This window comes from Carcharodon carcharias, chromosome 15 (genome assembly GCF_017639515.1).
Source record: "Carcharodon carcharias isolate sCarCar2 chromosome 15, sCarCar2.pri, whole genome shotgun sequence".
Classification (NCBI taxonomy): Eukaryota; Metazoa; Chordata; class Chondrichthyes; order Lamniformes; family Lamnidae; genus Carcharodon; species Carcharodon carcharias.
Genome location: NC_054481.1, coordinates 20457831 through 20485369, shown reverse-complemented (window position 1 = coordinate 20485369; position 27539 = coordinate 20457831). Strand labels below are relative to the sequence as shown.

Below are 27539 nucleotides of genomic sequence, written 5' to 3'. Positions count from 1 at the left end.
GCACAGACAGCAATTTCCAACAAAATTTAGAACAGTTGAAAACGTATGAATTACAGCAAATAACAGCACCAGGAAGTGATGCAGAGACTATCATGTAACCCTAACGTTCAGCTGACATTAGAAATGTCATTTGAACTTCTTCAGGTTATTCATAAAACTCCCAAGTATCTGTTATTCCTTATGCCATGCACTATTGAGGATATCATGAGTGATCAGCAAGGTCCAAAATAGAAAACAGATACATAAATACATTTGATTACAAAAGAGCTTTATGCTTTCCATAGCTTTTAAAAATAGTTCTAACATAATCAAGATAATTTAAATTTTATGCTAATAAAGGATAATATTACCTCTTGCAATTCGTAACACTCTCATGATGCGAATGATAGTAGGGTTAATAGGGAGTGAGGCATTAATTTCAATTTCTTCCAAGGTTATTCCCATTATTGAGAGAAGCACAATAGCCAGATCCAGTTGGTTCCACCTGAAAAAGCGTAATTGTATTTGCATTTACATTTGTATAGTCCAAAAATTGTAATTAGTAAGTGATATTCAAAATACACCAAAGGACTAAGGGCAATATCATGGGAGACATCACATAATCCAATAATGTATTTCAACTTAATTTATGCCTTGCATTTTGAAACAAATGAAAAGTGTTTTTATCGCAAGTTTTTCTGTAAACACAATACCCCTTTAAACGTTTTACCAACCAGAAGTATATTCAGTATTCAACAAAATGCTCACCAGATGGTATCAGTTTGCTAACTTTATTTTTTAAATTGAGAAATAAAATCATGACTGTTCAACACCCAGTGATTGGAATCCACATGGACCAGATGTAATTCAACAGGGCTTTTTTCCCTCCGGAAGGACTTTTGCAATTAACAAGGTTTGGGTGGGGGGTGGGGTTAGGGGGAGTAGTACTAACATTCAAAGTATAAGTATGATTTTGTTTCATGCTGCGAGCTTCTGCATTATTGCAAGCATTGACAAAAGGATTCATTTGTAAAGTGTGAAGGGATTTGCAGACAGCTAGACTGAACAATCATTATGTTGAAATATTTGCACATTCTATGCTTTGGGTGGACTGGAGAATTGGATGTGAATGTAAAACGTTTTATATTTGATTCTAAGAACTATGACAACCATGGGTGGTAATTCACAAGAAAGTCTTTAGAGGCTAAATGCCTGCTGACAGTGTAAATATGGAAGCAGCTTTTATGACAAACTGACACATTAAAATTGGGTGCATGCTGGGCGACAAAGTGTTACCACTCCTTTTTGTGTGTCCCTAACCAACACTGGAAATTCTACATACAATATCAACAATGGCGAGTCTGACCCTCATGAAATCAAGATAAAAGCAATCATGAAATCAAAATTAGTACAGCAAACTTGAAAGATTATCTTATCAAATATAATTGAGCAAAAAAAACTGGTTCAATAATATGCTGCATTTATACATGAGTGGATATCACAAAAATGCAATATCAAATGCCAAACTGCCATTTCTTTCACCAAGCTGAAGGGAATAGTATATTTTAATATGATCAATTTTAATTTTTTTTAATTGGCTTTGGAATGTGAGCATCGCTGGCAAGACCAGCATTTATTGACCATCAGAAAAACAAAAATACCTGGAAAAACTCAGCAGGTCTGGCAGCATCTGCGGAGAGGAACACAGTTAACATTTCGAGTCCGTATGACTCTTCAACAGAACTAAGTAAAAATAGAAGAGAGCTGAAATATAAGCTGGTTTAAGGGAGGGTGGGACAAGTAGAGCTGGATAGAGGGCCAGTGATAGGTGGAGATAGCCAAAAGATGTCATAGACAAAAGGACAATGAGATGTTGAAGGTGGTGATATTATCTAAGGAATGTGCTAATTAAGGGTAGAAAGCAGGACAAGCAAGGTACAGATAGCCCAAGTGGGGGTGGGGTGGGGTGAAGGAATCGAAAAAGGCTGAAATGTAGTGATAAAACAATGGATGGAAATACATTTAAGATAATGGAAATAGGTGGGAAAAGAAAAATCTATATAAATTATTGGAACAATGCAGCAGGCCAAGGACGGACATGTGGGCATGAGAGCAGGGTGGAGTGTTGAAATGGCAAGTGACAGGGAGGTCTGGGTAATGCTTGCGGACAGACCGAAGGTGTTCTGCAAAGCGGTCACCCAGTCTGCATTTGGTCTCTCCAATGTAGAGGAAACCGCATTGGGAGCAATGAATGCAGTAGACTAAATTGAGGGAAGTGCAAGTGAAATGCTGCTTCACTTGAAAGGAGTGTTTGGGCCCTTGGACGGTGAGGAGAGGGGAAGTAAAGGGCCAGGTGTTACACCTTCTGCGGTTGCATGGGAAGGTGCCGTGGGTGTCCGTCCTTGGCCTGCTGCATTGTTCCAGTGAAGCTCAATGCAAACTGGAGGAACAGCACCTCATCTTCTGACTAGGCACTTTACACTTGTCTCTGGCCCTCTATCCAGCTCTACTTGTCCCACCCTCCCTTAAACCAGCTTATATTTCACCTCTCTTCTATTTTTTACTTAGTTCTGTTGAAGAGTCATATGGACTCAAAACGGTAACTGTGTTCCTCTCCGCAGATGCTGCCAGACCTGCTGAGTTTTTCCAGGTATTTTTGTTTTTGTTTTGGATTTCCAGCATCCGCAGTTTTTTGCTTTTATTTATTGTCCATCCCTATTTTCCCTTGAGCAGGTGTTGGCGAGCTGCCTACAATTGAGTGGCTTGCTAGGCCATTTCAGAGGGCAGCTAAGTGCCAATTATTTGCAATTTTTAAACAAAAGGTGTATCTGCAATCTTCACTTTTGATGTATTTCAGCAGAAAACTGCAATTGTTCAGGGCTTTAGTGAGACCATATCTGGAATACTGTGTACTGGTGTCTGTACCAGTGGAAGGATACACTTTCCTTAGATGGAGTGCAACAAAAGCTCATTGGATTGACTCATGGGATGGTAGAGTTGTTTTGTGAGGAGAGGCTTGAGAGCCTCTGGAATTTAGAAAAATCAGTGGTAATCTCATTGAAATATATAAGATGCTCAGAGGGCGTGACAGGGTAGACGTTGAGAGGCTCTGCCCTCGGCTAAAATGAGGGGGCATAGTCTCAAGGTAAGAGGTTGGCCATTTAGGAATGATGTCAGGAGAAATTTCTTCACTTAGGGGGTTGTGAATCTTTGGAACTCTTGGCCCTGAGGGTTGTGCATGCTCAGTGGTTTTGCATTTACAAGGCTGAGATTGAAAGATTTTTGGATTCTAAGGGAATCAAGGGATAGAGGAATCGTGGGAAAGTGAGGCTGAGGACCAGCCTTAATCTTATTAAGTGGTGAAGCCACTTGAGGAACCACATGGCCTACTCCAGCTCCTAATGTGTATGTTCTTATATAAATTCTATTTTAACAGAAATGTTTGTTTTGAAGGTAACATCAATTGTCATATCTCTACACTAAATGTTTGCTGAGATGATACATTTGGAGACCTGATTCCAGAGCTTAGTTCTGACACTGTAACAAGGGTAACATAACAAAAAAATCTATTTCTTTTGAACATGGATTCTAGATACAAGGCAACTGTAGTTTTAGTGATTTTCATAATAGCATTTAGCAGTTGAAATAAATATGATTTCAGAATCCTGGGGAAAAATTTTCCCCTCATTAGGGGGAGTTGTGTGGGGGCGGGCAGAGATGGGTGCAAACCCGATCGGCACCCCCAATTGGGGACACGCCGCCATTTTACATGGGCGGGTCAATTAAGGCCTGCCCATCGTGACACGCGCTTGGAAGCGCTGAGCACTCCCTGTATAGGCTGAGGGGAATTCCGAATGGTTCCTTGTGCTCTTCCGCGAAAGAGCACTTCAATCTCCTTGAAGCACGGAGCTGCCTCAGGGAGATTGAATCGACATTAAAATTATTAAATAAAAGGTTTATAGATTTATTTAAAACATGTCCCACCTCATGTGACAGTGTCACATGAGATGGTACATGTATTTATATTTATGAGAAAAGTTTTAGTTATTGAATAAAAGCTTTAGGAAATAAGGTTTCCTAAAAAATGCGAAGGCCGCTTGGCCTTCTTGCCTGCCCGCCAACTGTAAGGTTGGATGGGCAGCGTTACTAATGACATGAATTAATTTTTTAATGGCCTTAATAGGCCGTTTACATATCAGTGGGCGTGCAGCCGACTCTGGCGTGCGCCCACTGAACGAAATATCGCGGGACTGTGCGATGGCATCGGGATGCACAGCCAACGTCATCACGTGTCAGGCCTGCCCCCGCACGCCGACTGAGAAGTTCTGCCCTATGACACAATCCTTCATATGTTAAACAGCTTTGTGTATGAATTCATTATATAAGGTACTGCAGTGGAGTTTGCGTGCTTTTCAGTGAAAGACTTCAAGAACTATTCTGTAATACAAGAAACACCATTATGAGCTTTCTGCTGAATTCTTGCACAACTTTGTTAAATAAGAAAATAAACTCCTGAGGCTTGACATAAACAACATTGTAACATTTTTAGATCTTTTTGAAATAACTAACCAACTGTTGCTATGAGCATTATATATAATTATAATGGCCATAATTTTCAAATAAATATTTGCTATGTTTTAAGTTGGTGTACTAGCATTACATGCCACAGGCTAATAGGTTGCAGCTCATCTCACCCATAATGAGTTCCTGATTTCATGCAGGCCATAGAGTGATGAGTGCTTCCCCAAAGAGGGTCTTAAATGACTAGGAACAGGTATCTTTGTCTAGGATTGATGCTCAAGCTGGGAGACTCAAGATGAGATAAAAGGAACAAGTAAAAGTGTACTTTTAACAAAGTTGCAATTGTGAATCATTGATATCAATGCAGTCCTCTTCTAAATATAGGTGCAAGGATGAAGGCTATTTAAAGCCGATTTCATTATTTCTTCATTGGATCATAACTGAGTTAAGAAGTATATTTTCTTCAATTTATTGTCTCCTCCAAATCAGCAAAAGTAATCCTCTTTAATCACTAAACATATTATCATATTAAATTTAAGTTAATTATAATAAATTATTTGCATAGTCTTAAATTTAAGCATTTAATAGAACAAATATATTGATCACTGCATTGTTGACTCTGGATTTATGGAATTAAAATCATGGTCATTGTAACTTATTAAAAAATAGGTTCTGCACTCAAGGTTACATTATATTTGGAATGATCATATGAATTTATTTTAATATTAACAACAAACAATGGTCCTATACTCATTCTATCCAAGGATAACTTTATTTACAATAAAAAAGGACAGAATGTTCTATGGAACTATTACATGCTGCTGGAAGAAAACCGATGTCAGTACAATGTTAACAAAGGGAAGAAAACTGCTCAAAGTGGAATTCTGAAAGCATCATTCTTGGCAGTACAGCACATGATTTCTGGCTGTATTTTCAATCAATCCTAGGCCACAGTTACATTGGCCTGAATTTTCCAGTCGGTGATTTGGGGGCGGAGCCCGCACGCCAATGGGAAAGTGACGCGGGGTGATGTTAGGAGGAACCCCCGACATCATCCCAGTCCCTTTAAATCTTTAGGAAGGCAGGCGGACAGTGAAATCAGCTGTCCGCCCGCCAACCTGTCAATGGCCAATTGAGGCCACTGACAGAGTAATTAAGATAATTAAAAACCTGGCAGTCCAACCTGAAGGCTGGCAGGCAGGCAGGCCAGGAGCCCCAGCGGGCTTCTGATAATACATGAAACCTCATCCACTGGCAGGATGAGGTTTCATGTCGTTTTTAAAAAAATTTTAATACATTTTATGTGATATTTATTAACATGTCCCATCTCATGTGACATTGTCACATGAGCGTGACATGTTAATAATTTTTTAATTTTTCTATTTTTAAAGTTTTTTGGACTGTCATTAATCTCTCTGAGACAGCACTTAGTCTCAGGGAGCAGTGTGGTCTTTCTCGCCCATGTGCAAAAGAGCGCACTTTGACAGCTGGGGATTCCCTCCCCCCCACTACACAGGAAGCGCATAGTGTTTCCTGTTGGGCAGGCCTTAATTGGACCACCCACTCAAAATGATGGCTGGCCCCGTTTCGGGTGGCGGGGGTCGGCTCTCCACCCGCTGCCGAGCTGGTGGAGCCTGCACGCCCACCAAGGGCAAAATTCTGCCCATTGTGTAGAATGCTTCATTAAAGCTGTTTTCACATGATTTAAGTGATATTTCAGCACTTTGACATCTAGGAGCTTGATTTGTGTTGTATAATAATTTTAAGATCAATTCTTGTTTGGTCTAATCAATGGTATACAACAAGAAGAAAGGCATCTTATGATTTTTCTGTTCAAATGATGATGACCGAGGCGTTGTAGAATGTATTTCGAAAGAGATGCACAGTGATTGGTCCATAGCGATGAGATAAAGAAAAAATAAATTGTTGCTTAAATTACCCTGGAATAGTTCATGTGAAGCTGATTGCCAAGGTCCAGTTATGTGCAGTCTCGCTAAATGTATTCTGTACAGCACAGTAAGTTAAGAAAAGGAAAAAAGAAACAAATATATAATTTATCTTTTCCCTATAATTCTGTAACAAATCATCTATTTGTTGCGCCCTGCAGGTGTTGGTACCTTTTTCTTTCAGCAGCACTTTCTTTATTGAATTTGTTCTTTCCTTCTGAGTTTTCACAAGCCGCTAAGAATATTTCATCGAGGTAATGCTTGGTATGTCTACAGGTCAAGATATTATTAAGATTATCTGACCAAATAGAACCCTTGCAACTGAGGGCTCTATTGGAGTTAGTTATTGTGTCAAAAATAAAGCTTCCCATCTAAGATACTAACCAGAAAGGATGTAATAATATTGTAGCTATCCTTTCTATGTTATCTAATCAAAGTCATTGCGCTGAATCTTGCTGGAGCAGAGCATCTTGCAGCATTTGGCATTTCTAAGATAGTTTTCTGCCCCTTCAGCTCAGAAAACTTTTGCATTATAACTTTGGTGGAACTCTGTACAGCTAATGGTGTAGCAATGGGAGTGGGACATCTGGAACCTGAATGCACAGTAGCATTAACAGTGCATCTCCTTAACCAAAAATTTAACTATTGAGAAATAAATCGAGGAACAATAGAGAAGGAAAGTGAACTAGAGTGGGTGAATTAAAGTGACTCAGGTAAAGAAAGGGAAATTAAAAGCAGGAATGAAAGGTTGTATTAAGTGAGAGAGAAAAAGGAGAAAAGGGAAAAGTAAGGAAAAATCAATAAAATGTCACTTTATTTTACAATTTTTTAAATCTCTAAAGAACAATTTACCACCTGAAGGAAGGAATTAAACTTCATTGTTTAAAGTGTTCCCCTTCCAGGCCAGAAAGGTTGAATCGCGTTGCATTAACAATTATGTCTTTTGAAGGCACTTATGCTCTTAATTACAAGACTTAATTTTCTGCAGCACATTTACTGGGAAATTAGTGGTTAAATCCAGGAAGTCCTTAGAAATAACAGGAAGGCTAAGGGAGTGATACTTTCTTGCAAAGCAGATGATGGAATGCTGTAAATCGACCACCAAGTTCTGGAAATAAACAACTCATGGCATGTCAGTTAATCCCTAGAATTTGCTGGTCAATTTATGGATTAATCATGTTATTAACACACTGTTAATTTTCCAGAAATAGCTGCAACACCATCATTGTTTTTTTTGGCAGTGTAAACAGCTCCATATTTTGTTGATAGCACACAGTGCTATTGCAATGATCTCATCATGGTTGATAATAAAAATATCTCTTTCCTGTATATTAAAAGGCTGACTTTGATTTTGTCAGCCTACGGAAACTTTTGCAGGCATTTTCATTCTGTGCTAATGGACAATCCTTAATTTAGCTTCCGGAAAAGGACATTTTGAGTGTTTTACCACCGCTTACACCACCTCCATTTGTCACTCCTATACTGTGTTTCTTCTGACAGCATCCTGCTACTCCTGATTTTTGTTGTAAGATTTGCACGTGACTTCTCAAGTCTCGATGTTGCCACAGGAATCAGGCTAGCAGTATTTTAGAAATTATTCACTTTTGATACACATCTAATTGGCTACTAAAATTTATTCATCCTGTGGTGTGTGTATCAATAGTGTAATATCAGCAATGCAATATCAATATCAATACCCAAGCCAACTTTCCCTTCAAGCTAAGAGGGCATTGGTGACCATTGACTTCCATGTTGTAAGAAATAGGGACCTTTAAGAAACGGCGTTTTTTTTAGAATTGTATAGAACTCTCATGGAACTAGCTAGCACAGCATTTATTTCTCTCTCTCTCCCTCTCACTCCAAAAAAATCATAAACAATTCTAAGGAAGACCAAGACAAGGTAGAGAAAATGGTCACAAAGATTGTGCTCCCCACACTGAGGTCAGTAGACTCTACAAACACACCTGAACCAATAGCAGAAAGCCTGCTGGCACCCTGAGTACCCCTATGACCTCAAGCCAGGGTGGTTGGGGGTGGGGGGAGGGAGAGGGTCAGGGAGATCACCACCCTGACATCATGGGTACCTGTCCTGTATCCACTAATCAGGAGGGTTTGAACAGATGATTGACACTGGGTAAGCTACCAGCACCTAGAAAAAGAGTATATTAAAGAGTCCTCATCAGCTGGCAGTACTCGTCACGCAGGGAGTGCCTTCTTCACATGGAAGATGGGCCAGGAAAGAGCGAGGAAGATGGGGGAAGAATTCCCAAACACTTTGGCTAGAGACCAGAATGCTGCCATCACAAGCTACTGAGATTGACACATTCTGTGTCAACTGCCCGTTCATCCTCTGGGATCAGTGAGTCACCCTCAACTGTCACGGGTTGTATAATTTTCCTGCCTATTTAGTTAATACATCCTCTCTAAATTTACTCTTAATAAACTCAAGAAACTACCTTAAAATTACTTACCAATACTCGACTGCTTATCTTAGGTACCTGTGGCTCCTGACCCCAAAATCTTACAATATGTGGGTCCATGGTTATGCTTGGCAAGGTACTGCAGTAGTTTTTCATTGCCTTCTGTAAGTTCCGGCTGACTATGGAGGCTTTCCCATTCTTACTGCCTGACATAGGCACGTTGGAAGGGTTTGCAGGTTGAGAAGCAACTTGTTTGGCCACATTATGAACACACCTTCTGAGAAGATCCTATTATATTTTAAAATTAACTCTTACTTAATTTCCTCTTCCAATCTACTTTTGCTATCCTTCCCCAAATTACATACCTCCTAATTGTCTTTTAAAATGTTCCTGTGTACTGTCTTGTCAAAGGCATTCCTAAAATCCACAAATGCTACATCCACTGCATTTCGCACCCGCCCCTCCTGCTTTAGCATGTGTTTCCTCCTCAAAAAATTCGATGAGGTCTGACAAGCATGATCATCTCTTGAAATCCATGCCAATTACTTCTAACTATTCTCTGTTTATCAATTAATTCATACTTAATTAATGGACCTGAAATTTTCCTGGCATAAATGTTGATCAAACTGGCCTGTAATAACTTCATCTCATTTTTGTAAACTCCAATATTACATTGGCCAATCTCCAGTCCTCTGGCAATATACACACTCAACAGATTCCTAAAATATAAGTTCTAGGGCCTCTGCAATTTCCTCCCTCAGGAATTATTGAGTTTAATGGATAATATATGCTATCAGGCTGTAGTGTGATTTCTTCCTTTAGCCTAAGTAATTTATCGACCATTTTTCTTTGGTCCATCATAATATTGTTTGCCTTGCTCCCAACTACTTTAGGATTCGTTCCTTTCCAATCTCTTTAGTAAAGACTAAATCAAAATACTCACTTAATATCTGTCACTATCTCTCCAAGTTGACAATTTTCTCCTCTCATTTTTAACTGTGCTCTTTTTACTGACATACATGTGAAACACCTTACTATTACTTATAATTTTTTTGAAACTCTTTCCTTAAATTCCCTCCTAGCTTTGCTTAATGTTTGTTTCTCCTAAATACATTATACACCGATGTGCTCATTTTCCACTCTTGTCCAGTTTGCAGTCGGGTTTCTGTTCAGTTTTAATGGAGAGGTAAAGTAACATAATTTAAAAGGGAATTAAGAATTTGAAAAGCAAGCATATAGGAAAAGCAGCAGAGAAATGAGAAGATGGCAGATAGTTCTTGTTAAACACTAGCGCCAGTACAAGTATGACGGATTGAATAGAGTCTTTCTTTGCTGCCATTTGTATAATTCACCATCACGGATGTAACAGAAAAAGTGTCTTACCTGTCTTTAAAGAATCTCCTGAAGCCAAATGCAATGAGCTTAAGAATAGATTCAAAGACAAAGACGATTGTGAACACGTAGTTACAATACTTCAGAGCTTCTTCAAGTGACTGGGGAGGGCAAGATAAGGAAAACGTATTATTAGAATACTAAAGTCAGATTATTGTGTTTAATGGATAATGATATATTATTAACTTTAATCAATAAGGAACAAACACTGCCAGCTACTGGACATGTCCCACAAGTCACGATGATTCACCAGTCCCAAATGCATAAACATGCCCTTTCCATGAAAGGAAATAAAAATATAATGCAGTAGATCACAACAAACATCTTAGTTATGAGCCAGGGTTGTATTTGTTTGTGTTAACAATGATTTATCCTGTACAAGGAGTTGACCTTTCACCTCACCAATGTAAGTTCAAATCTAGCCATGCCTAGTGGGATGGAAAATGTTCTTTGTCACCGATTTGAAGTGAATTTGAACCGTCTCAAACCAGTTCCAGAGGCCACAGTGGGCTGGATTTTACCAAGATCTATGGGATCCCAATGAAGGAAGTAGCTATGGTGGGGTGCTGTTCATGATCTCCTCATAGGTGACCAATAAAAAACTACATCCAGGAGTCCTGATCAATTAAGGACCCCTCCTCAGGATGGCCTGCAGCTGCAAATGTAGCTCTCTGGCACCCAGGGCTCTGTGGAGGGATTCAAAGGTGGCAATGGCCAAGCTTCAGCCTAAGGGCCAGGACCATGCACCACCATGAAGATCTGGCAGCATCACTAATTAGCTACGCGCCACTGCTGGGCAAGATCGCCTAATGTTGGAGATCCCCTAATTTTTCTCCTGTTCTTGCCTGCAAATCTGTCTCTGAGGAACCAGGAAAATTTAACCCAGTGTGTCAGTATATCAAAAATGTTACATTGGAAGAATGCAGCTGCTTTTCTGACAATGAAGAAGTGGCACAATAATGTCGTAAAGCAGCAGAAGCTTATTCTCCACCTAACTGTACTGTACCTGTCCTAACTGCGCTGTACATGGCTTGCGTATACTTGGCTCTGATGATGCATCCCTAAAAGTGGGGATGTTCACTGATGATTCCACACCATTCGTGACTCCTCTGATACTGAAGCAGTCCATGTCCAAATGCAAAAAGACCTGGACAATATCCAGACATGGGCTAACAAGTAACATGCAACAATCATGCTACACAAGTGCCAAGCAATGCCCATCTCCAATAAGAGAAAATGCAACCATCGCCCCATGACATTCAATGGTGCTACCATCGCTATATCCCCCATTATCAACACCTGGGGGTTACCATTGACCAGAAACTGAACTGGACTAGCCATATAAATACTGTGGCTGCAAGAGCAGGTCATAGGCTAGGAGTCCTGAGGCGGGTAACTCACTTCCTGACTCCCCAAAGCCTGTCCACCATCTACAAGGCACAAGTCAGAAGTATGTTGGAATACTCTCCTCTTGCCTGGATGAATGCAGGTCCAACAGCATTCAAAAAGCTTGACACCATCAAGGACAAAGCAGCCACTTGATTGGCACTCCATCCACAAACATTCACTCCCTCCACAACCGATACACAGAGACAGCAGTGTATACCATCTACAAGATGCACTTCAGGGACTCACCAAGGCTCCTTAGACAGTACCTTCCAAACCCATGATAGCTACCATCTAGAAGGACAAGGGCAGCAGATGCATGGGAATGCCACCACCTGGAATGTTCCCTCCAAGCTACACACCATACTGATTTGGAAATATATCGCCATTTCTTCACTATCACTGGGTCAAAATCCTGGAACACCCTCCTTAACAGCACTGTGGGTGTCCTTACATCACATGGACTGCAGTGGTTCAAGAAGGCAGCTCACCATCACCTTCTGAAGGGCAATTAGGGATGGGTAATAAATGCTGGCCTAGCCAACGATGCTCACATCCCATGAATGAATAAAAGAAAATAAACATTCAATAAATCTGTGCTAATATTTCCCAACCTTGATGAGAATAAAAGTCATAAAGTAAACAAGTTTTGTGAACTACGCATTTTAAAAGCTAGTAAACTGAAGTGTTATGTGGTGTCACCAAATTCTTTTATTACAATTGTTGACAAACCTGAAAGTTTAAATTCACAGTTTGTTGGCCATCACAAGCACTTTCAAACTATATCAAGGTTACTGTCTGCCTTTTTGCGCACACTTACAGTTGGTTGGTGGTAGTGTTCCATGGACATAGTGATAACATTTATACCAATAATAAATGTGATAAATAAATCCAGGTAGTGGTTGGTGCACAACTTATGGATGTAAAGTCGAGCAGGGGAGTAATCAGCATAATAAGGTCTGCGCTGAGCTTCTGATGGAGACAAGAGTACAGAAAAAAGACTTGATTACTTTGCACTTTCATAGGGAAAATAATAGACAGCAATGTTCACATATTTGCTTGTTATGTTCACAGATTGAATATACTAAAATCACTTCTTAGCTAATCCTGGCATGAATCAGCACCAACTAATGCATATTTTCTGGTTTACTGGATCTGAACTAAATTATGGATTATTATTGGTGGTGGTGTAGACATACGCTGCATTTTTTCATTATGTTATAGACTAGGAATCCCACCATTAAATCCCAGATACCACTGATATTTACACTCCCAGACCATAACCTCCAAATCATCAATGTGAAACCTGGAGAGGAGGATGGGTCGGAAGGAGTGACAATAAAGCTAAGGGGCCAATGTCACATCATTTCCGTTTATCTAAACCACCAGTGGAATAGCCTTGAGATTGCATGCAAAGGAGCACAGCTAGTCCAGCAACTCTTACAGTCCATACAGCAATGTCTGAGTGCAAGATATACAAGAGATAAGCTTTTTTTAAAATAAAAGATGGAACTTCATAAGTCAGTGGTAAAAATTCACACATGCAATGTTGTGGGCTTCTGTTAAAGACATTTCCTAAACAATGTAATAATTCAATTAGTGAGTTAAACAGTAATTAATTGTTTTTAACGCTAAAATTTATGTAGCAAGAGAACCTTGGATCATACTAATAACTTTCTCACAGAGCTCTGCTATGAAGAGAAATAAAGGGCAGAATTTTCTGTCTGGTGGTGGTGGGGGGGTGGGGGGGGGGGGGGTTCGGGGGGTGGAATGGGAACGGGCGCGGGTGGGTGCAGACCCAATTGCCGCCTACGATTGGGTCCACTCCACCATTTTACATGGGCGGGCCCAGCGTATTTCCCGACTCCCAAGGATAGTGGAAGTGTATGGGCGGCGGTGGGCGTGCACAGACCGCTGGGTCCAATGGCGGCCTGGCAACCTGTTTAAAGGAAGGCCTGGCAGCCTTTTGCAGGCTGCTCACAATGGCCAGAGCTAGGCTGCAGCAGAGGGTTTCGGGTGAGCAGGCCAGGCTGGAGGGTAGGCCTGCAGGGGGCTAATACACCCTCGTTTTTCTGATGACTGCCTTGCTGCCCTCCTCGAGGAGGTGGCAGCACGGTGGGAGGTGTTGGTCCCCCAGGATGGGAGGAGGAGACCCCCCCACACGACGAAACGTGCCTGGGAGGAGATGGCGGAGGTGGTGAGCTCCGCGACGTGGTGTGGTGCACCTGGATCCAATGCCATAAGCGCTTCAACGATTTGTTGCGCTCTGGCAGGGTGAGTACCATGTTGGCTTTGGGCATTCAACCCAACAGGTAGCCTTACCCTTTGCGCCTCCCCCCCAAGTTTCAGTGTCGTGACTGCATTGAATCATTGATGGCATCTTTCCTTTGCTGGGTGGGCAAGTAGATAGTGCCCATGCTGAGGTCAGTGTGAGTGGGTCATGAGGAGATGAGTTTTCCCCGACTGCACGTGTTGATCTGAGTCCCACATGACTAGTTTGGGGGCAACCTGGAGCAGCTGCACCTAGGCACAGACTCAGAACTTCAGGACATCTCCTAGTCAGGGTGATGAGATGGTGGAAGGCGAGCTTCAAGGTGGCATGGCAATGAATCATCTGCTGCCCTCTAAGCTGCATGTACTTGTGCCTCCTTGCTATGGAAGGAAATACCATGTGGTTCCTAATGTGATGTAGGCAGCATGTTTCCAACGGGGCAGTGGGGGGTGGGGAGTAGGCCTAGCATCTTCGCCTGAGTGATTGGCAGCAGCGGGGTGAGGAGGCACTGGAGGCCTGAAATGTCCCACTATGATTGGGGTGTGCTGTGCGCAAATAGAATCCATGTGCAATTTGCCCTAATCAATGCTCTTCTCTTTTTTCAGGAGAAGAATGCGCAGAACGAGGCCGAGCACGTGAGGACTGGAGGTAGCCAGGCACAGCTCTCCTAACTAAGTTGCTTCGAGCAGGGGGCCCTTGAACTGGAGAGGCACCATGCACCCAGGTCTACTGGTGTCAGTGAGGCTGTGGTGCCACAGCCAGGTATTTATGCCTAACAGTGAGGTCAGCATTGTCCTCCCAACAGCCATAGCACTGATGATTGTTAAATTACTTATTGTTGCAACATTGCTGGACCATTGGTTATGGAAGGTTGAGCGCATAATGAGCTTGGGGGACAGTGATGAACTTTGTCATTATCTGCACGCTAACTGATCCACTGTCCTTGTTCTTATTTTCAGCATCATCAGAGCACGGCCGTGAGGAGGAGCAGAAAGTGCCCATTCTCACACCGGCATCACACCATTTCTGCTAGGCAGGCAACAATGCAGATACTAGCATCTCGGTGGGAATTAAGACAATGGCTAGTATCCTGGAGTACAGTGCTGACAGCACTTCACACTTGCTAGAGAAGCTGGCAGAGACAGAGAGTGTCCATGGCGCTAGCAGTCGAAGGACTGCAGGGGACCAGGCACATGCTCAGTCAATGCCTGATGATGTGCCTCTGGAGTCATCTGCGACGCAGCAGATGCAAGAAACGCAACCGTGTGTGTGGAAGCATCTGGGGGCGATACATGAGGCTGTGCTTGGCATGGTCTCCGTGGTGGAGGAGTCTACGCGGATGCTCGCCAAAACAATGAGCCTCATGTCTGAGCGCCAAGCGTCCTCTGTGGAGAGAGTGGTGACTCTCATGGAGAGCCTACTTCAGGACACCTGGAGATGCGCTCTGACCAGCAAGCCCTATCATCGGCAATGACCTCAGCTGGTCACTGCCAGTGTGGGAGATGGTGTGGGCATCAAGCTTCTCAGCTCATTGCCCATCCATCCACAGTAAGCAGGGAGGTCCAAAGTGACCTTACGTCAGTGCAGCTGCTGCCTATTGTCTCTGCAGGCTCCTCTCAGGGCACTCCGGTTGAGGGCGGTAGTCTCCCAGTGACTGTATCATCTGGTGAGGCTGCGACGACTGGGGAGATACCAGTTGCGGAACAGGCAGCTCCCTCCCAGATGGGGCCAGCACAGGCTCCACGGGCCAGAGAATGACCGCCAAGGTCATCAAGGCCAACAAGACAGCAGAGTCAGCAAGCTGGCTCAGGTGCCACTCTAAGTGATGGGGCAGCACCAAGACGTAGCACCTGTAAACAAAAGCATAAGGTACGTTATGCACACCACAGGTTTTTCATTGGTGCTTTTGTGTTGGCCCAAGATGAGGCCCTTATGATTTCTTTTTGATTGTTAACACTATTGTTTTCTCTTTATGATAAGTTCTTTTGCTTCATACATTAAATGCAGATGTTTAAGCATGGCTGAGGGTGCCTCGTTTCTTCTGCATGTGTATGGTTGACAAAAACATAATGAGTGATTTGTTGGACATTCAGTTTTATTTACAAGGCCCTTAGTTAGTGCTGCTGACCTAGCAGATTTTGCACTTAGGTGTCGAGTATCGGGGCGGCAGCCCAGGCTTTCCTGTTGTGCTAGCTGAAGGCTCATTGAATTAAAGCATCCCGCGTGTCCCTGACTCCCTGGAGTAGTCCCAGGTCAGCGTCTGCCCCCTCATTGCTTCATTACAATATTTAAACCAGATGGATTTTGATAGGCTCATCCTCGGAATCACTGCTGGACTCATCGTGTGCAGCTGCAATCACTGCGTCGATGACTTCATCGTCCACTGTGTTCCCCCTTTCCAGTGCAAGATTACGGAGAGTGCAGAATGCAACCACTATCACTGAGATACGATCTGGGGGGTATTGAAGTGGAGCGGACCAGGCACTGGAAGCTCATCTTGAGAAGACCGATGGCTCGCACCACCACAGCCCTTGTGGAGGTGTGGCATCTATTGTTACGCTGCTCAGCTTCTGTTCTTGGATGGTCGAGAGGCGTCATGAGCCACCTTCTGAGGGGATAGCCCTGGTCACCCAGCAGCCATCCATCGAGCCGGGCCGGAGCACTGAAGAGCCCCGGCACCTGGGAGTGTCTGAGGACGTAGGTATCGTGGGAGCCGCCTGGGTACCTTGCACAGACTTGTAGAATCAGCATCCTGTGATCGCACACTATCTGCACGTTCATGGAGTGGACACCCTTCCAGTTGACGAAGGCACTGGGCTCATCTGCTAGTGCCTTGATGGCCATATGTGTTCAGTCTATTGCACCCAGAACGCGGGGGAAACCTGCAATGGCCGCAAAGCCTTTGGCTCACTGTCTGGCTTGCCTGGTCCCAGCGGAAGTGGATGAAGGTCAATGCATGCCTGAACAGAGCATCTGTGACCTGCTTGACACAAGTGTGGACAGCTGATTGGGTGACACCGCAAAGATCACCCAGCCCTGGAAGGAGCCAGGGACATAGGAGTTGAGGCCAGCTGTGACTTTCAGAGCCACTGGCATGGGGTGTCTCCCCACACAGTTAGAGGATATCTCAGGCCCAATAGTTGATATATAGTTGACTATCTCCCTTGAGAGACGGAGCCTCGTTCGGCACTGCACCTCAGACATATTGAGGAAACTGCCTCACTGCCTGTATAACCTGGCAGCAGGATTGTGACATCTTCTGCGGCCCCTTCCGCCTTGGACTACCTCTTGGCCCTGCGCCCCTTGTGCCGGCGCTTGTTCTCTCAAAGGCGGCTCCCTGGGAGGCTGAATGCACACTCCTGGCCACCTCCCCCTTCTAGCCCACCCTTCCTCCTCAGAGGAGCTGCCTCCAGTGGACAGATCGGCTCCCATACCCAGGCTAAGGGAAGGTTTCCTGAAACCTGCAGGCCCAGAAAAGATTCCTCACTGCAGGCTGCTGACCTGAAGGTTAAGAGTCCAGAAAAAGCAGCTGGGATGCATTCTGAAGTACTGCCAGATCACACAGGCAAGTTTGAAAAACTTTCAACACTAAACATTTCACAGAGTAGATTCACGACCTCACTGAGCCCTCTTATCCCACTCATGGATGAGGTTAATACAAATGTCTTCTACCCGCCTGTCCATTGCGCTCGTGCGCCGACCCAAAGATCACATGGGAACCGAAAAATCGGCTTTGATTGAACACTAAAGGGCCTTAAGTGGCCTGTTAATTAATGGTGGGCGCACGTCAGACTTCATCGCACGCCTGCCTAGTGAAATATTGCGATGGTGCGCGGCGACGTCGGGACTCTCCCCCGATGTCACCGCGGGTCATTTTACACACAGACGTGCAGGGCCCGCCCCCCCTGCACGTCAAACGGAAAATTCTGCCCAAAGTTAAGATAAATGTTTTAAAATACATTAAAGCCAAACAAACAATTACATGAGTGGATCTTGTTGATGATATGGGTCTAATTTGTTCTGCTCCCGCAATCAATGTGAGAAATATACCATGCAGTTATTACATGCTTGTTTTGCATTAACACATGCAATTTACCATGCACTGCTGCATTGCACAGTGCTAGGTTAGGGAAGATTTAATAGCGGAAGTCACCACCGAGAGAACAGGGGAGGGAGAAAGTCAATTATATAATAGCAGGAGGGGTTTTTTTTTGGGTATTCCAAAACAAATGCTGTACATGAAAGAAACATTCCCCTTCCTGGCTTTTTATGTGTAACCGTGAAGCAAGTTGTTAGTAATTATTGTTACTTACCATGAAAGGCTAACAATTTAAACAACAATTATAAAAATATGCAAGAGATATTCACGATCTAATCCATCTGGAGTTCATTTGGGGAGTATTTCATTCTTGACTCTATTGTGATGCATACATTACTTGGATTTGTTGTTGCAATTCCTCTCAACTTGTATAAAGATAATCACGAGGTTCACTCTCTGCCATTCGTTTGGCCAGTAATAACAATGTGTTTTCATTGCCATAATGGTTAGTTTTATTCAAATATATTTATTAATATCACTAATTTTCTTGCACATTGTTGTATATCTAGGACAATGTATAGGTTTTATTGCTATAATGGCACTATTAAAATTGTATTGATTCTGCAATAATACAAATATTGTAGGACCTAAACCATGCATGATAGTCTTCCTTGCAGGGCATAAACTCTTTTCCATTAATGATATTGCTGGTGAGAAAGACAGAGAGAAATCATAGCGTATAAATAGTTGCAGGATTGGACAAGCAGCATCCAAACTGCCACCTCAAAGAGGTTATAAAATGAGAGCACAATGCCAGTTTTGGTAAGATTCTGTGTGACATTTCTGAAAGAGAAGTGACAATCAGCCAATCCTGTTGGGTTACTGACCTCAGTATGTTTGATTTACTTAGTTTCTTCCAAGGACAAGGGAGTGCTCTGAACATCCTGAGCTGTGGAAGTCTAGTCCTCCCTTAATGAAAAGTTATAATTCTGCAGTGCTTGAGCTAAAATATGTCATGAATAAGGCATTATGATTTATAGTACGTAATTGCAAATAGAGTTATAGAATAGAATTTCACCTTTGCACAGAGGCCCAATGAATTACGTTAAAATTTAGACTCATATCTTTTCAAGCATTTTATACTATGTAGTCATTTTTTGAGGAGTGAGAAACAGATCTACATTGATAGGACAACTAGGTTGTATCAAACAGTCTAAACATAAGCCATTGGAAGAGTCTACAATCTTGACCATCTTAACCTCTTGGCTAAAGGAGGTCAGGAGTGGGGAGAAGCAATTTCGTTTTTTATTTGTGATTAGAATAACTAAATGCTGAAACGTAACACAAACAACGGCCGGAATTTTCCAGCCCCTCACGCCAACGGGATCTTCTGGTCCCGCCGATGTGATTGGAGATTTCATTGGCTTGCTGGCTCCGCCATCTGCTGTAGCGGGGGGGCTGGAAAATTCTGGCCAATAAGTTTTACAATTTTTTGATGAAACTGCCTAGCAGCAGAGGTGCAAGAGGACATATTCTTTCTAACCACAAAATCTATATTGTAGTAGTTGATAAACAGGTTGTGACAAAGGACAGCACTAAAACATACAGCACAAACCACACATCTTTCTGAGTCTGCCACATTCAACCAAAACTTTGGGACTTCTCTGGGTTACTGCTTATGGCAAATATGAAATGGAGAAAAAAAATAATTAATTTTTCCTTTCAATCAAATATGTTTTCCTATTTTTCTCTACCATCTAATAAAGTACGTGTTGTATAAAAACATGAGGTTTCTACAAATGGCCATCAGGGAATGTATACTTCTGAAAAGCGTATGTGAAGTCCATTTAATAACTAATTGTTGGGAAAATATAATTATATAACAAACATCTTATTGGGAAACAAAAGAGATGCTTTATTCTTGACCAGCAGATATTGTTGTATTTCTTCCCAATACCCCCAACCCCAACAAACACCATACGTGATTTAATCTGAAAGAATTAGGAATTTTTTCAGGTTAAAAAAAATTGAAATAAATTATATCTTAAAAAATAACTGCAATGCAATCAGTCTTTTCAGGGCATCATGCAATGTGAGCTTAGCATGCACTGGCATGCTATGGGGATCACATTTCCTTCCCAGTTTGGAAACAGGCAAGGCTCAGAAAGATTAAACGTACTACCGACCAGCCAGGCACAGTTCCTTACTCCTGCGCTTTTTCTCCAGCCTTCGCAGACGTTTCTCCTCCTGCCGGCGGGCCTCCTCAGCCTCCTGGTGCTGCCGGCACTTATGGAAGTTCTCCACCACCACGCCCACGAACATGTTTAGCACAAAGAAGCTCACAATCAGGAGAAAGGAGATGAAATACAGGAGCATCCATGGGTTGTGGTTCCTTTGCGGCTGCCAATTGGAAAAGAATGTGCAGGGGGCAAGGAAAGAGCGGATTTAGAACAAACATTGTGCAAATTCATTTCTACCGCCAGGTTCTTCATAAAGTAAACAAACAGAACATTATTGATGTCATGTTACAATCATTTCCATTAGTTTGCACAGAGGTGTTTTACAAAAGTTTGATAGAAACAAAGGGTATATTGAATTTACAGCACAGAAACAGGCCATTCAACTCAACTGTTCTCTGCCATCGTTTATGCTCCACGTTGAGCCTCCTCCCATTCAAACTTCATCTAACCATATCTGTATACATATCCTCCGCCATATTGATAAAAGGTCACTGGTCTGAAATGTTAATTCTGTTTCTTTCTCCACACTGCCTGGCCAACTGAGTGCTTCCAGCATTCACTGTTTATCTTCTCTCATGTACATATTGAGCTTTTCCTCAAATGCAGCTACGCCAGTCTCCTCAACTAACCCTGTGGTAGCAAGTTCCACATTCTAACAACTCTCTTGGTAAAGAAGTTTCTCCTGAATTCTGTTTTGGGTTTATTGGTAACTATCTTTCTTATGCCCAGTTTTGGACTCCCACAGCTGTAAATATTGCAAATAATCCTGCCATAAAATTGAATTACTAATATGCTTACAAAAAGCACTGTTAGTTCTGGTTTTATACATCTATTACATCTCATTCTGTATGAAATGTAAAAACAAACTGTAGGTTGAGTTTAAATTGTAGCAAAGGCATTACATGGACTATTTTAGTATTACCTGCTTATCTATTCCTATAGCGTCGAGACCATCGTACATTATATTTACCCAGCCATCTTTGGACGATAAAACAAAGAGTGACATCAATGCCTAGAAAGCAATAGAAAGAGATACATGTATCAGTTTTCCTAGGATATTTGGTCTCCTTTCAAAATGAATGCAAAGATTTATAAATAAAATACAACAAAATTATCCAGAAAAAAAACAAAATTACATTGTTTATTTGTCGACCTCAGAATTATTGTCAGACGATAATGGAGATTATGCCACCAGCCATGTTTTCTGTCCACATTAAATAAATTGGCACAGTGCTCTTCTATTATTGGATCAAAGAACTAATAAAGTTACTACTCCAATTTCACATCCCATGTTATAGACACCAGTTCTTTATCAAAAACAGCCCTGTGATTTCCAGACTTTTTTTCTGTCTCCTTTTCAGAAGAAGGGTTTACATTTACTAATGTAATAAGTGCCTTTTTACATCATGCCTTCTCTAGCTGATTATTCCATTAAATATACAACTTAAAACATACCTGTCCTAGATTATCAAAATTATATTTACGGCGCACCCATTTGAAATTAGCTTGCAAACATTCCGATTTGTTTGTGATATTTCTGGTGTCATGTCCATCACAATGGTAGAACTTGCCTTTAAACAGCTGCAAAAAAAAACAGATTTAGGAAGAACAATTTTAATTCATTTATTCTACATTAGGGTTAAAAAGCACAGTAGCCCTTTTCAACTCCTTGCTCTAAAACCCTACCTACCCGTTTTCCAGGAACTTAATCAAAATTTACATTTCCCATTGGGGGAGCTGCCTATGGATGTGTGACCAGTAGCAACAGCTCACTGTGATTATTCAGATGAGGCCCATGGTAAAATTTCTATCAATCCTCAGGCCACTGGTTCAGATGCCTGCTGCTTTTTGCACATCTAAGTATGGACCCAAAAACAGGCCCAGACAAATTTCTATCCCATAAAGCTTTCAAAATGCTTTTCTATAAATGCTTAAAGCTAGAAAATAGAAAAATTCACATCATGCTGAATGGGTTAACAGGTAGGACCAGGAGAGTTTTAACCTCCAATCATTGTTCCAGATTACAGCACATGATTGAGATAGAATATAACAATAGAAAAGAAGGAATGTTTTTAGCCATATCATTCAAGCTTTACAAAATTGTTACATCTAAAGTCTTGAAACAAATATACAGAGCTTTCAAAATCGAATGCATTAAACATATATGCATATCTTGTGGTTCTGATACCCTTCAGACACTTCAAATTTCTTGTGATAAATTAGAAGAAAGTATTTCTTTTGCTGCCTAGATGTAGTTGGTCATCTATATTTGTGTTTATGATTTTCTGCTGCATAGCTCAACCTCCCTTCATGAGATAGTGTCCGTCAATACCTGTGATTAAGTCCTAAGGACACAGGTAATACGGATTTCAGATAGCTAAGCAGCACTGTTATGAACTGGATTTTGTATAAGAACTGATTTTTATTCTTGCCACAATGACATTACATGGAAGTACCTGATGAGATATTTCTTTAACGTTTAGATTGTTTTACTGGATGTTTGCAAAGAAATAGAAAGATATTTTGATGAACATGCTCGTATGAAGGCTTTTAGTGCCTCACAATCTAACTTACTATGGTTGCTAAATCCAGCTTTAGTTATTTGATTGTGTGAAGTCATATTTCTGGGAAAAAAATGCTTTGACCTTTCATTAGCAATATCATATTTACCTGGACCCCCAGGATTCCAAAAATGATGAAGAAAGCACAGCAAATGAGTACGATATTCCCAATGGGTCTCAGGGAAGTTATTAAGGTTTCTACTACCAGTTTGAGGCCTGGAGCTCGACTGATGACTCTAGCAAAAGAGATAAATTGCTGTCAGCAAACATAATCAATGGAATTGGAAGTTCCCAGAGTTATTAATAACAACAGTGAAAGAAAATGTGCTTGCATAGCAAAATGAAGGTAGTTTGATGAGGTTGCCCATGTGATCATATGGGAAAAGGACTGCAACGAAAGCATTAACATGGAGCTTGTGTACAGAATGTAACTTGACTCTTCCCATTTGAGTTATATCTGGCTAAAAATCAAAATAATCCCTTTGGATTTCTTACAGTGGGGAATATCTATCACCAGCTCACCAAAACCTGTTTGCTAATTTTCTCAATTAACGCACTTCAAAGCATGTAGTAACTGTATATTATTTAGTAGTTCAAGATAGGTGCTATTTCTAAGTGATCCAGTTCCACGTAAGATTAATTTCACTACCTTTGGATAAAATATTATAATGCATGCAAATATACTTAGACACAAGTAATCTTCCTATCATTGAGTCATCTATCATAGCCACGCACATAATTACTCTCTATGTATCCAGTGGTAACATAGAGCTTTTCTTTCAACTTCAGCAAGATAGAGAACTGGTAATATCAGCTTGTCTGCCAATTGTACACCCTGCCCAACTTGCCTTCTTGTTGGCATCAACGGCAAGGAACCTAACAACTGGGGTGTACAATACGCAGAGATTCTACTACCGCCCGTTCTCCACCACCGCTAATATTAGAAGTTACCCCCGCATTCTTCCTCAAAAGATCTCTACAGTGATCTGTTGTCTGGGTTGGCTAATAGCCACCACCTATAACAGTGGTCCAGGACTGCAGAATTCCTTTCCCTAGCTAGGGTTGCTAGTTTATTGGTGAATCTGAGAAACGGTTAGCTCACACTCAATCTGTCTTGTCAATTAGAGCTTTATTTCACCAAAAACAGTGATGCTGAACAGAGCTTAACCTCACCATTCTCTAGTGGATATGATTTCCTCTAGCTACCACGTACAGCAACATCACAGACAAATGCAGGAAGATTTCATCTGATTGATACTTGCTACAAGATTGTGAAGCTATTCTTTTGAAAAGCAGTTAGAAGTTCATTACACATAGCAACGAAAGGAAATCCTCTCATTTTGGTTACTATACAGACCGATTGGAGGGAAATAATCCATGACATTATGTATGTGAATACATGGAGTGTGGTAAATAAGATTGGTGAGTTACAGGTGCAGTTTGTTATATGGAAAAATGATGTTGTGGCTATAACAGAGGCCTGGCTCAAAGAAGGGCAGAACAGAGTATTAAATATTCCTTGATACAAGGTGTTCAGGAAAGATAGGAAAGGAAGGAAATGGGGAGAGATGGCAGTATAGATTAAGTAGAGCATTGCAGTGCTGGAGAAAGAGTACGTCCCAGAGGGGACAAGGACAGAATCTATTTGGTTAGAGCTAAGGAACAAAAAAAATGCAATGATATTGCCTGGTGTAGTGTATTGGCCACCAACTAGTGTGAAGGATATAGAGGAACAAATTTGCAAGAAAATTATAGAGAGGTGAAAAAATTATAGAGTAGTTATAATGGGGGACTCTATTAATCCGAATAAAGACCAGGATAGTGTAATGTAAAGGGCACAGAGGGGCGAGAGTTCCTAGTGTGTTCAGGAAAATTTTCGACAGCAGTATGTTTCCACTTGAATGCAAAAGGAAGCACTGCTAGACATGGTTCTTGGGAATAAGGTGGTTAAGTGGATCAAGTGTCAGCAGGAGAACATTTAGGGGAGAGGGATCATTGTATCATAAGGTTTAGGCTGGTCAGGGAAACAGACAAGAACAATCCAGAGTAAGAATAATTAACTGGAGGAAAACTAAATTCAATGGGGTAAGAACAGATCTGGGCCAAATAAATTGGAGTCAAAAGTTAGCAGGAAAAACGGTAGCTGAACAACGGGCTCCCTTCAAAGAAGAGATAGTTCGGGCATAGTTAAGGTATATTTCCTTGAAAGGGAAAGGTAGGGCAAACAAATCCAGAGCTCCCTGGATGAAAAAAAGAGATAGAAATTAAGATAAAGAAGAAAAAGTTCACTTATAACAGTTGTCAGGCACAAATACAATTGAGAACCAGGCTGAATATAGAAAGTTCAGTGGGGACATGAAAAAGCAAATAAGAGAAGCAAAGAGGGAGTAGGAAAAGAGGCAGCTAACATAAAAAGGAATCCCAAAGTCTTCTATAGATAGATAAATAGTAAAAAGGCGATAAAACGAGTAGGGCCGATTAGGGACCAAAAGGGGGATTTACACAGGAAGGTATTAAATAAATACTTTGCATCTGTCTTTACCAAGGTAGAAGATGCTACACAGGCCATGGTGAAAGAGGAAGTAATTCAGACACTGGAAGGGTTTAAAATTGATAAGGAGGTGGTATTGGATAGGTTGTCTGTATTCACGGTTGATAAGGCACCAGGGCCAGGCGAGAAATATCCAAGGATACTGATGGAAGTGAGAGTCGAAATTGCGGAGACACTGTCCAGAATTTTGCCGTCAGCATGCAGGGGTGGGTCCGACATGCCAACACGCAAAATGATGCGAGATGATGTCGGGTGTGTGTCCCGACATCATCATGCTTCATTTTAATATTGCGTTCGGTGGGTGTGCAGCTGGAGGTAGCTGCATGCCCGCTGAACTGTCAAAGGCCTATTAAGGCCATTAAGAAAGTCATTAACATCATTAACGCCGCTGCCTGTCCAACCTTCAGGTTGGCGGGCAGGCGAAGAGCCCAAGCGGCCTTCGCTTGTTCAAGGAAATCTCATCCACGGGCGGGATGAGGTTTCCTGAAAGTTTTATGAAATTAATAAATACATTTGGTGAACTTGACAAACATGTCCTTGCTCATGTGACACTGTCACATGAGAGGGCATGTTTAAATAATTTTTTACTTGAATTTCTAAAAGCTTTTATTGCCCATTCAATCTCCCTGAGGCAGCTCCGTGCCTCAGGGAGATTGCTGCCCTCTTTCGCGTGCAGGACCCAACTCTCCCTCCTCCCCCCACCTGCACAGGTAGCACTGAGTGCTATGGAACATGCATTACGTTGGGTGGACCTTAATTGGCCCACCCACATAAAATGGCAGCGCACAGCCAATCGCGGCGGCAATCAGTTCTGTATCTGCCCCCGCCCAGCCCAACATAGGTAAGATTCAGCCTACTGGCAATAATTTTTCAGTCTTCCTGGTGGTGCCAGAGGACTAGAGAATTGTAAACATTATACCCTTGTTCCAAAAAGGGTGTAAAGATAAGCCCAGTAACTACAGCCCAGGCAGTTTAATTTCAGTGGTGGATAAACTTCTTGAAACAATAATTTGGAATAAAATTAATAGTCAAAGGGACAAATCAGGGTTAATTAAGGAAAGTCAGCATGGATTTCTCAAGGGAAAATCATGTCTAATTAACTTGCTGCAGTTGTTTGAAGAGCTAACTGAGCAGGTTGATGAGTGCAATGCTGTTGATGTGATGTTAATGGACTTCCAAAAGGCATTTGATACACCACTGCACAACAGACTTGTGAGCAAAGTTAAGGCTCATGGAATAAAGGAACAGTAGAAACATGGGGTGGAATTTTCAATGCACGTTGGCAATGGGCGTCATGGTGGGCATGAGCAGACAAAACAGCAAGAAGGCCAAAAATCTGTTTCACGACATTGTGAAACCAATTTGCAGTCGTTTGTTCTGCCCATTAATGGCATGCCATGTTTCTGCCGCCGAACGTCAGGAGCTTCATTGCAATACATCTGCATATCATTAGAAGCTCAGCTCACCAAAATCATCCCCCTACACTGGATCATTCGAGCACATCAGCGTGACTGCATGCCAATGTGTTTCACAACTGTACATAAGCAACGTGCACCTGGCGAGCTGCATTTCACTCAGAACTTTGAGGTTTGTTTGGCTACCTTGCTCCAGGCTGCACTCGCAGCCATCAGCGCCAGGCTTCGCTCGCAAGACCGCATCACTTTTAGGGGGGCTTATGGGCAGGTCTCTACATACAATGCCAGACATGAGGCAGAGATGGCTTCACATTGGCTACAGGGCTATGACTTGCTTAAAGAAGGGGGATAAGTGGCTTCAGGCAAGAGAAGAGGCTACAGGGCTAGGGCATTACTGGGGAAATGGAATATCCCAGGGTGTGTGTAGGGATACATGTTGATTTGTGCAAGTGGCCTCAACAGGGTGAGGGCTGAGGAGGGAGTATCCAAAGGAGATGAGGCCAGATGGAGATGTGAGGATGCATGTGAGAGTGAGTGGAGATGTCCCGTGAGCTGGCAGTGAGTGAGATGCCATTGAATGTGTGATGGCCTTGTGAGTGTGTGAGTTTAGAGTGCTGAGATGGTTGCCTTACGCTGGTGCCATGGGTGAGACCATTTCTGCACTGGATGGCAAACCTCTTCTGTGCAGGCTTGGCACTGACCAGTTCTGCCTCCCAAGCTGGAATGGTGACATTGATGGGCCTCCTGCAGCCAGAGCAGGGGTAGAGGACATTGTAGCAGGCTCCAATGGTGTTCAGGAGGCATCCTAGGGGTGTGT

The 27539-nt window shown here is 42.2% G+C and overlaps 1 protein-coding gene across 1 annotated transcript in view; it reads right to left on the bottom strand.

Annotated features, from left to right (window-relative positions):
• Positions 1-27539, bottom strand: part of LOC121287977 (voltage-dependent T-type calcium channel subunit alpha-1H-like) — a 617188-nt gene that overhangs the window by 56306 nt on the left and 533343 nt on the right. The window contains exons 21-27 of the mRNA XM_041206154.1: positions 22866-22992; positions 21651-21776; positions 21118-21207; positions 20142-20355; positions 12465-12616; positions 10250-10359; positions 351-484 (exon numbers count right to left, since the gene is read on the bottom strand). Coding sequence (XP_041062088.1) covers positions 351-484; positions 10250-10359; positions 12465-12616; positions 20142-20355; positions 21118-21207; positions 21651-21776; positions 22866-22992 — 953 coding nt within the window. The remainder of the gene's footprint in view (positions 1-350; positions 485-10249; positions 10360-12464; positions 12617-20141; positions 20356-21117; positions 21208-21650; positions 21777-22865; positions 22993-27539) is intronic.